The 13,364-nt window shown below is 32.1% G+C and overlaps 2 protein-coding genes across 2 annotated transcripts; one reads left to right on the top strand and one right to left on the bottom strand.

The window, feature by feature from the left end:
- Positions 1–1,305: 1,305 nt before the first annotated feature.
- LOC106759956 (SET and MYND domain-containing protein 5) lies at positions 1,306–7,420 on the top strand. Its single transcript, XM_014643360.2, has 15 exons — positions 1,306–1,555; positions 1,632–1,707; positions 1,992–2,077; positions 2,164–2,498; positions 3,421–3,533; positions 3,644–3,675; positions 4,089–4,240; positions 4,811–4,898; positions 4,995–5,043; positions 5,163–5,217; positions 5,403–5,472; positions 5,557–5,626; positions 5,980–6,056; positions 6,770–6,826; positions 7,043–7,420. The coding sequence occupies exons 1-15, from the start codon at positions 1,472–1,474 to the stop codon at positions 7,151–7,153; spliced, it is 1,455 nt and encodes a 484-aa protein (XP_014498846.1). The 5' UTR covers positions 1,306–1,471; the 3' UTR covers positions 7,154–7,420.
- A 604-nt stretch (positions 7,421–8,024) lies between these two features.
- LOC106760986 (peroxidase 39) lies at positions 8,025–9,832 on the bottom strand. The gene is made up of 4 exons (XM_014644448.2): positions 9,496–9,832; positions 9,214–9,402; positions 8,936–9,098; positions 8,025–8,792 (listed from the first exon to the last, which is right to left on the bottom strand). Exons 1-4 carry the CDS (start codon positions 9,697–9,699, stop codon positions 8,374–8,376), a joined length of 975 nt encoding a protein of 324 aa, XP_014499934.1. The 5' UTR covers positions 9,700–9,832; the 3' UTR covers positions 8,025–8,373.
- Positions 9,833–13,364: the final 3,532 nt, after the last annotated feature.

Genomic DNA, 13,364 nt, shown 5'->3' with positions numbered 1-13,364 from the left:
GATTAAGGTTGTTATATCCTTAACAAGATGGTACATAGGCATCTAATTCTACCTAGGATACACATATAGGAAGTTAAGGATCTGATGGCTTGACAAGTCATCCACTAGCCCATGAATGTTGGAGAAAGGGTAAGCATCCTTTAGACAGGCCTTATTTAGGTTGGTGAAGTCTATGGACATCATCCATTAATTGTTTTACTTTTTCAACATAACCACGTTCGTCAACCACGTGGTGTATGTAACCTCTCGAATGAAGTTGGCCTTTTCTAGCTTCTTCACCTCGGCCTCAACAACCTTCTTCTTTTCCTTACACTAAGCGACTTTTCTTTTGCGTCATCAGCTGAGCCTCCTTTAATAGAGCCAAGTATGGGGTTGAGGTTAACGGTCTAAGTTGTGGTGATCGTCCAAAGTCTAAATGTTGTCCTAAAATCCAAGTACTAAGTCGAACCGCTTATCTAAACTGTTCAGAGGATACCTGTAGAAAATATTTTGATGCCAAAATATGTTGGTAATTAAGAATTAATGACACACAAAATGCAAATTACATACCTCGTTACCTCAAACCTCTATTTATAAGTTTTAGGGTGAGCTTTTAATTAACGTTAGCCTAATCATCTAATTACTGGTAATTATATTTTATCTTTAAGTTAATTAGCATTAAGGTTAACCTGGTCTAACTTAAGATTCACCAATTTGTTTAGTGATCAAGATCCACTAGTGACTCGCTTAATAATATATATATATATATATATATATATATATATATATGATTAAATATTTCATTGGTATATGACGGACAATCATACGATAGATACATCTTTAATATTTTTTTTTTCAAAAGAAAAAGTTTTACGCAATGAGTAGGCACACTCATTTAAAGGGTTCATAATCTACATAATAAAGCATAAAATAGTGAGTAATTGTGTTAAAATTGTTATCATGAAATAGATAGTTTAGAAGAAATAATACAATAAATTGGACTGGCTTATAAGAAGTCTCAATGAGATTGAGTTGAAAATATTTTTCTCAATCTTTTTTTACCTTCACATAATACTCAGTTTTTCTTATTGTCCCTTTTTACAGAGTAAGTCTGCGATTTAATTCTTTACTTATCGATCATTTTCAAGGCTCTTTCTGGGGTGTCGAAACCGTGGCATGGCATTGTCAAGAATTTACCTTAAAATATTCGAATCAAATTAAAAACAACCGTAAAGAATGATTTTTTTAAAAAAAATAGTGTATTAAAGAATATAAAAACTACAATGTTTCTTATTCCTGCACATAATATTATTTGTAGCACAAACAGATTGGTATTTTGACATTGAAAACAAACAAGCCAATAAATTAAAACCTTCCGATGTTACTGTTATGGTTGGTACTATGTGGTTTTTGAGCGCCGTCATGTGTTTGTGACCCTTGTTGTGTTGCTGACATCAAACTCATTCTCACTCTCACTCTCTTCCAACCTTCAATGGAGCCTGTTTGCCCTATTGGGTTGGCGTGTGCCTCTGAAATCTCTGCTCTTCTCTCTCCTCCCTCACCTCTTCAAGTACAGGTAATCTCTTCATTCGTTTATTCATTTATGAGATACATTTCTCAACCCTCCTCATTTTTTTCTGTTCTTGATTCAGGAATATTATCACAACCTTTTGTCTTCAAGAGGGTGCTCTGGTATCTCAGTCAAACAGGATGGCAACTTTGGAAAAGGTTTTTTTTTTTTTTTTTCAGTAATTCGAGGAGCGTGTATTTCTATTATTTTCGCATTAAAAGTTGTTAAATGTATATATTTACTTCTTTCAATTTGTTTTATGAGTTGAAGTTGTATGCAAGTTTTTTGCTATGAAGTATAAACCAATTAGAAATAATTGTACATGTGACTCGGAAAAAAAAAATCAACAAAAACGATTTGTTATTCAATGACCACGTAAATTATTACTCTTGTTTTAAGATGTTTTACATTGTGTGCTTCTTCTGCAATTTGAAAACTGCAGGTGTATATGCAGACATGGACTTCAAAGAGGGAGAACTTGTTCTGAAGGACCCCATGTTTGTAGGGGTTCAACATTCCCTTAACAAGGTTTGTTTTATTTTCACTATTCTGTTTTTGTGTAGTCAAATTAAAGATGTTTGTTTCTGTCCCTTATTGTCTACCATTCTTTGCAGATTGATTGTTTGGTCTGTAGTTTCTGCTTTCGTTTTATTGGTTCCATTGAACTTCAAATAGGAAGGAGGCTTTACATGAAGCAACTAAGGGCCAATGAGAGTCATGGATGTGATGTCGGAAACTCTTCACAACACTTCCATGGAATGGATTCATCTGATGAAGAAGAGAATACTCAGCAATGTACTTCTGGGATTTCCAAAACTAAGGTTCCTCTTCCTGAGGGTGTTGTGGAATCATTAATGAATGGCCAACTGGTTTTGCCTTGCTCCGAGAAGTTCACCTTGTTGCCGGCTGTTCCATGCCCTGGAGGATGTGGAGAAGCTTACTATTGCAGGTAAGACTATGGTTGCTTGAAGGAGAAAAATAGAGTATATACAATGATTTTATTTTGTCAAAGTTTACTGCCAAGCCAAGCAGCAGGAATAAATGATTACTTTCAAGACTTGCTAAAATTTCTTTTCATTTAATTATTTAAGAGTGAAATTGATTATAGATTTGATAGTTTGACACTTCGCTACTGTACAGTTACCTCTTACCAGTAAACCCCCTCTATATACTTTAAAGCAAGAATATAATAAGAAACCTACTGAGAGCATTAATTTTGATACATCTTTTGTTTGGGATTGTATTAAACTCAAGAGTAAGCATACTGAATTATGTATTTATTACGGAAACAATTTGGTCATTGGGACAGTTTTACAATTCAAGACATTGACAGCACAGGTTTCCCCCTAACAAGGAGTCTCCTCCTTCTGCATTCAGCAATTAGTTAAACTACCCAATAAATAACCTCCCCCAAGCTTCATACACTTAAACCATCACACTATCTGTCATAACAATCTATAACTGTCTAAACAACTGCATAAATTCAGAAATAGTACACACACAAAAAATTACTTATGCTTATGTACCTAAATAATTGCCTGCATAACTACATAAAGACAAATACTGCACAAGCAATAACAATTCTGGCCTACTGAGTCTCAGACAGCTTTTTATCCATTCTCACAAACTTTTCAAGGTCCATTAGATTGAAAAAAGGATAAGACTTGGACTCCTTAATGATTTGCACAATGTTTTATGTGCCCAAATTTTACAAACAGCACAATATGGTATTCATGTGGTCTTTAAAAGATTTCCCATGTAATGGCTTTTCTTAACTTTAGCTTCCTGTGGTTACTGTGATATCTGTTGTGCACATTTTGCGTTTTGAAGTATGATATAATCTCTTCTGATGGCGTAGTCAATACCTGTAGCATGTTATGTGCAGAGGCTGATTGGGAATCCTCCCATTTGCTACTCTGTACTGGTGAGAGTTCTGATCCAGCTCGTAGAGAGGCACTCCTTAAATTCAACAAACATGCTAATGGTAAGACTCCTAGAGGGGTGAATAATTTTAAACATTCTAAATTTATCTGCTTTTCCTTTTTTTTTTTTTTTTCATTTCTTGCTCATTTATATCTTTCCTTTTTCTCCCAGAAACAAACGATATATTCATACTTGCTGCAAAGGTGAGGTTTAATTTTTCTCTGAATTTCTTAAGTATTGAATGCTGCTTGAAAAAATGCACACGCACATGTATGCTGTTTATGCACAAATATCTGATAACAACACCAACCAGGTATTATTGTCATTAGAGTTCAACAAGGTTTAGTACGTACTTTTTAGTAAATGCCAACATATCTATCAAATCAAATAAAAAACATTCTTGTGAAAATTTTACTTTCAAGTGTTCTTCCTCAAAATCTTGTGCTCCTTTTATCTATCACATATATCTTTCTGTTCTGTCTAAGGTGGTCTTTAATTTGATATTAGACGTACATGTGTGTAGTTTTAGATGCCCAACTTATGAAATAAGCTATTTTCACCAGTCTTGCATACATTTTCTCTATTTATCTGACATCTTGTTGGATTTTATGACTAGGCTATTTCTTCAACCATATTAAGATATCGCAAGTTGAAAGCAGCCAGTCTTGGAAAACAAGTGAAACATGATACATCCTGTGTTTCAAATCACCGTAGTTTATCTTTTCTTTTGGAAGCTTGGAGGCCTATATCAATGGGACACAAGAGAAGGTTGTTACTTACAAATTTTACATGTCTATACGAGGCCTTAATACAGAAGCTAATACTTTCCTAATGCATCATTGAAATCTTTGAGGAAAAGTATTTGACATATATACATGATTCCTGGCATACATTGCACCATGTTTTCAAGTAATAAAGGTTTTTAAAATACTATTAATATATATTTTACATCACATATTCATGTGTTGTAGGGTTGTCTAAATTGTATAGTCTTCATTGAGTTGAGCTGGAGAAAATCCAAGATATTTTCTTTTCTGACCTATAGTTTAATTACCCATTTTATCAATCTGTTGGGAGTGAATTAGGTCTTTTATAAAACTTTGATTTGCTATCACTGTTTCATGCAAGTATAGTTCTCATTCCAACAAACTACCTTGTAAAACTGATCTAATAATATATCAACCTCATTGTTCAAAAGAATAATTTTAGTTTAACTATCATTCACATATGATACTTCCGGGAAGAGAATGCCATGATCTTCTTGTTCCATTTGATGGTGAACATTGTAGTATGATTTATTTGAACTATGGACAACAAGTCACTTCGAAATATTTGTAGGTGGTGGGACTGTATTGCTTTGCCAGATGATGTGGATTCTTCTGACGAAGCATCATTCAGGCTGCAAATCAAAGAGTTGGCATTTGAGGTGAGATTCCTCAAAGTGCATGGTAGGACATGATATATTCACTGATTTTATGCTTATTGTATAACTAATTTTATGCATCTTAATTTGATGTTTCAGTCTCTACAACTTCTTAAGGCAGCCATATTTGACAAGGAATGTGAGCCATGTATCCTTACACATACTGATTTTGTGATCTGTTCTTTATGTGTATGCCCGGTGAAACAGTTTCACTTTTTTCTTCCTGAAACTTTAGCTTTAAATGGCTTAATCCTTGACGCTTTCCAGTATTCTCCCTTGAAATCTATGGACATATCATTGGCATGTTTGAGCTGAATAATCTGTAAGAGCATACTGTATAGAGCTTTGTTTTAGTTCTATTCTTCCAAGCTATATTTTATGTCTTGTTTGCTTCCATTAAAACAATGCTTGAATATTGCATTATAGGTATAGCCATTGAAGTAAACTGAGCACCTGAAATTATAAATTTTGGATCATACTAATATAATCATAAGTCTATATTGCCAGTGATTTGGTTGTGGCTTCTCCGGTGGAGGATTACTTTTTATACATTGATGATCTGACACATCCTAACAAGGTTTGGCTTTATTTCTCATTGCTATGATACATCATCTAAAAAAGAATTAGTTCTTTTTACTATTTTTGCTGACATTAATGGCAGGAAGAGGCTGAGAAAATTACGCAACCTATTCTGGATGCACTTGGTGAAGACTATTCTATTTGTTGCGAAGGTACTAATTTTATTATAACACTTCCAATGAACAGGATCTATGAGAGAAGGAATAGATTTGAAGCAAGGAACCAATAGCCATTATTCAATACAACAGAACATTAAGTGTTAGTTAGGTAACTAACCAAAGAAGGGGATGTTATAAAAAGGAAGCGAATCCAAGAGAGGAGGGTAGCTTGTCTTCTCAGGGTCGCTCAAATACCCCGAGAATGTACCTATTTAATATGATATAGTGCAATTTCGATTCTGTGTATCATTTTCCTTCTATCTATGTGGTGTATATCCTCATTCATTTTGATCTTTAATTTTAAATGTTGAGTGATAAATCTATGTGGTTGATGAATTTTATTTTAGGGACTGCATTTTTTCCTTTGCAAAGCTGCATGAACCATTCCTGTTGTCCTAATGCCAAAGCTTTCAAAAGAGATGAGGTACGTGGGGGCAAAACAAGCTTTATCTTATTTACTACTTGATTTGGTTTGAGTTGATTGCATTGCATTTTTTACTTCATTACATTTGATGTAAGAGATTATTGATTATAGTAATTTTTTGGCGTTATAAATCTATTATCATGAATCTGTTTTAATTTTAACATGAAAAAGAAAATGAGAATTCCCTTTATACATGTGCATGCCATGTGTGTTTACAGAATCCCCTAGCTCTTAATGGGTTGAAGTTCTCCTTTCATGCTTGCTTGGTTAGTTAAGCATGTTGCTTTTTCATACTATTGTAAATTACTTGCACAATATTGTTTTGTTTTGATAGCTCACATAACCCAAGAATATGGCTAAATTACTCATCAACCAGGAAAATTCTCCTTCCTGGAGTTGACTTTTACCAGATAGTTAGTTAGTCATGGTCCATTTCTGATAGTAATCTTATTATAACAATTGCTTAAACAACGCAGGTTCAGACTTCAGAGCATGCTATCAACTACTTATTTGTTGTTTGTGCCAATATTAAATTTATGTTTATTTCTCTATTGGATTCAACATGTTTTGTCATACTTATTTATGTAGCCTGTCAGTGATTTTCTTACAATGAAAAAATGCAGGGCATTTTTTCTTACCTCTGCTGTAATTTTGTTTGTGACATTAAACATAATAAAGATTTATCTTTAAAACCTTACACATTGTGCATACAGGATAAAGATGGCCAGGCAACAATAATTGCACATAGGTTCATTCGTAAAGGAGAAGAGGTAGGTGTATACTTAATACCAATATCTAGCAGGCCAGTAACTTTTAACAAAAGATTTAATGGGAATTTGGTATTTTATACTACCCAAATGACAAGGATGTTTATGACAATAAGCTATAGAAAAGGAGACAGCATATATGGAATTACCACATTAAATTTTATAACTTTTTGTATATATTGCCATGTTCAACTAATTAACTCATGGAAGGACTTGCAGATAACCATATCATATGTTGATGAGGACCTTCCATTTGAAGAAAGGCAGGCATCCCTTGCAGATTATGGTTTCAGATGCAGGTGTCCAAAGTGCATTGAAGAAGAGCCATAATTTTGTAACTATTCTTATGCAGAAGATTAAGTTGATATGCTAAGAAAAGCGAAGGAATGAGGAATTGAAAGGGAACAATTGTTAGTGGCTTTTGTTGCTGTCTTGAAATTTGAGTCCTTTCAAACAATAGGTCCACAGTTGTCTGCATGCCACATTTGTTACACCAGTTCTTTCATGTTACATCAATATAAACAATTGGAATGTGTTGTTGGCAGAAAGATTAAACAGTGTCTCTATCACAAGATTAAACAATGATTTGTTCACTGACTGCTGCATTTACTTTCTGGCAGGGTCGCAGGAAATAAAACCGTAGTTTATAATGTCAAAATTTAGAAAAATTGTATGAATAATTTTGAATATACTTATGTTAAAACTTGTGGCTACTATTTGTTATGTTCTCAAAATAAAAAATATCTATACTTTACCCAATAGAACTTTCCATTAGTTGGATAGTTACTTCAATGTGAAAAATGAAAAACTACATTCGTGATGTATTCAACATATATTATTTACACGCTCTTTATATTGAATACTATTTTAATTAATCGTGACTTACTATAATTCAGAATACCACGTTCTTTATTATTAAGTGGGAAATTTTGAAAATATGAATCATGTATTAAAATATCTTCACGTTTTAAAATAGAAACTTCAATTTATAATATGAGAATAAATTATCTTAATATAAAAGTAATGTTCACATCTCCATGTTCCTTTTATCTTAACTTTAGTGATTTTTGCTTGACAGTTTGTTTTTCTTTTTTGCTTGAAAAACATGTTAGTTCATTCACCAAATGATAAATGTTATTAATCAATAATCAATTAATCCATAACCAAGAAAAATTCAGAATCTGAATAAATAAATAAACAATCATCTTCACTTAAACAAAAATTGCATTTAATTAACAAAAAACAGTGAAAAAGTACATTAGTAATAATAAAAAAAAAAAAAAAGAACTACACAAAAATACATTAACTCTGCTGTGTGCAGCACAATAAATCCCCTCTAAATTCTGCTGCTTATTAGAAGAGATCTAGCAGCAAAGTTTGAAACAAGAATGACCATGAACCCACTTATTCCAACAAACATAAAAGTACAACAACCATGTCATAAGGGTCTTTTATCTGTAGACAACACATGACATAGCATAAATAACCAAACCCAAAATCAAACTATCAAGATTTACCAGGATTGTTGATCCATGAACAAGACAAGATTCTTAGCTATTTACAAATGCACAATGCTTCCTGATCTCTCCTTCTGTCCCTGTCTTGACCTTAATTCTTCCCATTTTCTCAATGGAGCTGGCAAACTCAGCAAAGAAATTTTCAATTGACCCTTGAAGCAATTCAATGATTTGAGACTTAGTAACTGCATTATTCAACAATGCAGCATCTGATTCGAATAGGCCCCTTCTCTTAATCACTTGTCTGTAGTAGTCAAGGTCAAATGTCTTGCGGCTTCCAGGGTCCATCTCAATCTTTGTAGTGTTCAACCTATTGATGTCATTGCACTTGAAGGTTTTCAGATTTTCAGCATATTCACTGTCCAATGAAGGGTCTTGATCACCCTTCCCAGTAAAGTTGAACAAGCGGTTTGATAATGATGAGCAATGAGCCACACCAATTGTGTGAGCACCTGAAATAAGTTGAACTCTAGGTCATTAATTACTGAAGATTTGAAACATAATTAGTAAATTCTTAAAAACTAAGCGATCCATTCAGATATTCTGCTATATTTCAGTAAAATAATGCTTAGGAAATTGTTTAATAAAAAAGTACCAGAGAGCAGGACCAAGTCCTTCAAATCAAGTCCTTGGTTGGAAAACAGTGTTTGCAGGGTGGTGATGTTGTGAGATGGAGCAGGAATGTTATCTCTGGCTTCCTCCAAGATAGAGACTACCCCATCTCTTCGACCTGTCGGAACTTTCCAAAAGGGTCCACCCTGAAAGCCATAATGAGTAATTTTTTGTTATCAAAATCAAAGTGTCAAGATAGAGACGAAGCAGAAGTCTTTTGTGCTTATACTTCAGCTTTCTTGATAAAGATTAAGCTCTTACTGTGGCTACAATGGTGTCTCTGGCTGCCAAAGTTAGGATATCAGCACAAGAGACCACGCCAGGGCATTCAGCCTCAACAAGGCTCTTTATTCTGTCAATGAAGTCAAAGCCTCTGACTGTGAGATTTGGAGGAGCATTCTTTTCAGCCTGATTGGTTGTTGAGTTCAGTAGCACTGATCCATCACATCCCTGAAATGCTTCATGTTAGGTACCTCCTTCACCCAACACAGTACATTGTAAAGTGAAAATTAAAGGAGCTTAGAGCATAATCGAACCACATACCCTGACGAAACAATCATGAAAATGCATTCTGATTAATGCAGCTGCTAGGGAAGGAGCATTGTGGATATGCTCATGAACAAACTTCAAGATGATTTGCTCAGCTTTTGGGCAGCTCTTGGCATAAAAACCAAACTTAAGTTGAGCTTGAGTTGATGCAACCAATGCCAAGAGGCAAAGGCTTAAAAACCTGAAGTGGCTTCCCATTTTCACGTAGCTAGCAGAAATCCAAGAAGCCTGGTGACTAAATATAATATGAACAATATATATATAACACTCAGATGCTTCTTGAAAGAGGAAATTGCATTTCTCTCTGCTGCTGTTTCCACAACAGTGGCCAGTGATTTATAGTCCTAAAATTTAGGGTTCAAGAAATATGACAAATCATAGAGATGGTCCATGCAGCTAACTAACATGTGCCACAAGGTGATGCTGCATGCACTTTACAATCCATTTGAATGTAATAATTGTATCTTGTATATAATAAAATAATGATTAGTTGGATGCACCCTTATAGGACAAACATAGCAAGTTCTCATAGTTGAATTTCTGAATACTTTAGCACACGTCATATGATCTTAGTTAGTAATTTAAAAGATAGTGAATGTTGATACGTTATTCAAAGATCCTATACCAATTATTCATCTTTGAACTATAAATATATTGCTTTAACCTTCTTGTATATACACTGATATCATATTAAACGCGAGATTAATTTGTACAAAATGTTTTTACATAACAGAAATTGACATTGTTCATAATAAAATTGTCAAATCTTGAAGGGTCTTTCCAGAAAAAGAATTCACTAGGAAGACAAAAAATACCAATGAGACTTGGGTTCAATATACATAGGAAATTCCATTCTTGTATAGTAGTCAACTTTCTCATGTCTACTTGTGTAAGACTTAGACTCACTATTTTTAATTATCTTTAGTGTAATACATTATACAGTATGCGATGGCTTAACAATAACACCAATTTTAATCTTAGCTTAGAGAGGAAATTTAGAATAAACAATAAACTTACCTGCTACTGTGTACTATTGTTCAATTAAATTAACGATGATGGCTACCTGCTGCCACCTATGAGCCATGACGTGCATGTGATTTATATAGTAATTAGTAGGAAAGAAAGTTGATTTGATATAAATCTCATTATGATCGTAAACATACTTTAAATTCGTCATGATACAAAGATAGAGACAGAAATTTTTGGTAAATCCTTTGGTGTATAGAAAGGTCAGAGTGGTTCCCACATGCTACTTTTGGGTAGAGTAACAATAAACCAGTGAAATGAACTGGTTTTAAGTTCTTTTTGTGCAGTAAAGTAGAAACATTCGTTGAACTCACATTTCCCAGTTAATAATATTACGAACTTGAGATTGCTGTTACCTCACGGCAAGTGTAGGTGAAGTTAAATATCAGCATTATCATTGTGGTGACCCCAAATCAAAATGAGTAATAGTATCATGACATACTTTTACATTCATTTGACATAGAATACAAAGATAAAACGGTCCAAAAAGTGTGAAGTTTTGTAGTTTTTCAAGAGAGAAGAAAGTAAAAAGTAAGTAAAGATAGTATCAAATGAATGTAAAAAATTTAGGTTTGTGAAAGAATCATTTCTCAAGCAAAATTACTATAAGTAGACTTAAATGGAGGATATGGAAAACACAATGATGATGGATAACAAAAGTTGCATGGATTGATGTGGTTGACTTGGTCAAATTTGAAATGGGTGTGAAGTGAATTTGATGGAAATAACTGCACTTAATTTGATATTGTGTCCCACTTTGCATAAAGCAAGTTTGTTAGTTAATTTAAAAGCAGATTCCAACTCATGTGCACATCGAACCCAGGATGCTTTGTTGAAAAGTAAAACCTAGAAAACCCCTAATCATGCAAGCTTTTTTATCAACCACGTTTTCGGTATTTCCTGTATAAATTAATGACAGCTCTTTTTGTAATGAAAATTGAAGAAAAACAAAGATTATTTCGTTAAGCCACGGTTTTCAATGAGTTGTTGGTCGATAATAGCTTGTGATCTGATTAAAACTAGTATAATATTCAAGGATTTTAGTTTGAGGTCCATTATAGCTTTTCATTTGTTAAAACTAGTATAATATGCTAGCTTTTTAATTTAAGCTCTTTTACTTTATCAAGTTAGTTAAATGTTATTAGGAATACAAACATAAGTTTGAACTTAAAAAAAAAAAGTATAAAAAAATCATAAATTTGTTATCTAAAAATTTTGAGTTGAAATTGATGTTATAGTTTTTTATGTTAATTTATTCATTGTAAATTGATATCAAATGTCGCTTATACATTTTTCCTCAAAGAGTCAAGAAAAATAGAGAGGTAATCAAATAACATGAGACCATCTTCCTCACTCCAAAAACTAAAGTTATAAAATATTTTTATTCATAAATAAGAGTATAAGTGGTTTAATGACATATTTGTATATTTGTTTAGATTTTTTTATAATTGGTATAGTTTTATTTATGTTTGATGAAATATGACATTTTATTATAGTTTTGGGGTAGTTTCTAATACTTTATATTCATTTTTTTTCTTTTTTATTTTAATAGATTTTTGTTAGAAATAATCTATGAATCTAAATCTTATATTGAATAAAAATAAAAATAAAATAAATTATATATAAGAAAAATTATTTATAAATTTAATATTTTGAAGTTTTATGTTAGAAGTGATGCTAATTTTTTATATGAATTGGAATTGGATAATATTTATATAATTTCTCTTATAATCTTAAAAATAAATTTTATCGAAAATATTATAGCCGATTTCAGATTTTAAACACCTGTAATATTATATTAAGAGATGAATTTTAAATTTGTTTTGATAAAAAAAAAGGAGATTATAAAATGATTCAATAATTATGAATTTTACTATTTTTTTCTCTTATTTTTAAAAGTATATAATATATAAAGAATAAGAGAGGAATAATTGTTTGTTTGCATTCTTGGGAGGATTGTTTTTTATGTTAATAATTTTATGGAGAGCATGAAAAGGTGTCGGCAGCAAGGTGAAGGCACCAGTTTGTGCATTGTCTGTCTGCGCTGCTATATATATTATATTCAAAACTTATCCTTTCGATTCCTGTAAATATTTGGAAGTATATATACAGAGATATGTTCATAAATAAAACAACTGTCAATTTCTTAATCATCAAATATGAATCACATTACCTGTTAAAATATCATCAGAGTATTATTATTCTTTCTTTAAAAGGATTTAACTAAATGATTGTATAATATATCAAAACTAACCTCTAATTTGTTTAATTCCACCTTCACTCAAGTATTATTTAAGATTATTTTACTTCTTTCATTACAAATAAATATGCATTATATATATGAGAATTTGATGTAACTTTCCAGTTCTTGTGAGAGAATATAATTATTAACATTAGTTTATGTAAAGTATAATTTTGACGTAAAGATTATAATGTGATGATTATTAGAATATAAGGTATTAAAGTTATTAGGATTATTTCAGAGTTATTAAACTTAATCCCTCTTTTCTCACTTCAAAAGGACATTTTGATATTTTATTAGAGTTAATTAAAATATCATAACAGGAGAAAAGTTTTGACTAGTGTTGACGGGATTAAGTTTATGAAAGAAAAGAGAGAACGTAACGTTTTCAGAAAAGACAAAAAGAAACTGTAACTTTGACAAAGAAAAAACTTGGCAATTCTAAATCATCAAGAAAACATTAAAGAGAAGTAGAGAAAAAAGAAAGAACATTGACGAGAAGAAACTATATAATAAATCTCGGTAAGTTCTCTTTTACTTTGTATGTAGTAATAGTGAGTATCATGAAAATTTAAGATAATATTTTGTTAATTTT

This window comes from Vigna radiata, chromosome 5 (genome assembly GCF_000741045.1).
Source record: "Vigna radiata var. radiata cultivar VC1973A chromosome 5, Vradiata_ver6, whole genome shotgun sequence".
In the NCBI taxonomy this organism is placed as follows: domain Eukaryota; kingdom Viridiplantae; phylum Streptophyta; class Magnoliopsida; order Fabales; family Fabaceae; genus Vigna; species Vigna radiata.
The sequence above is the reverse complement of the archived record's forward strand: the minus strand, read 5'-3'. Positions and strand labels throughout refer to the sequence as shown.

Excerpts from the sequence above, each read along its gene's own strand:
- LOC106759956 (XM_014643360.2), top strand. The coding sequence starts at position 1,472 with ATGGAGCCTGTTTGCCCTATTGGGTTGGCGTGTGCCTCTGAAATCTCT. Across the intron at positions 2,499-3,420 it reads GGAGAAGCTTACTATTGCAG|CATGTTATGTGCAGAGGCTG; the intron begins GTAAGACTATGG and ends CAATACCTGTAG. Across the intron at positions 6,057-6,769 it reads AAGCTTTCAAAAGAGATGAG|GATAAAGATGGCCAGGCAAC; the intron begins GTACGTGGGGGC and ends TTGTGCATACAG.
- LOC106760986 (XM_014644448.2), bottom strand. The coding sequence starts at position 9,699 with ATGGGAAGCCACTTCAGGTTTTTAAGCCTTTGCCTCTTGGCATTGGTT. Across the intron at positions 9,403-9,495 it reads TTCATGATTGTTTCGTCAGG|GGATGTGATGGATCAGTGCT; the intron begins GTATGTGGTTCG and ends GAAGCATTTCAG. Across the intron at positions 8,793-8,935 it reads GGACTTGGTCCTGCTCTCTG|GTGCTCACACAATTGGTGTG; the intron begins GTACTTTTTTAT and ends AACTTATTTCAG.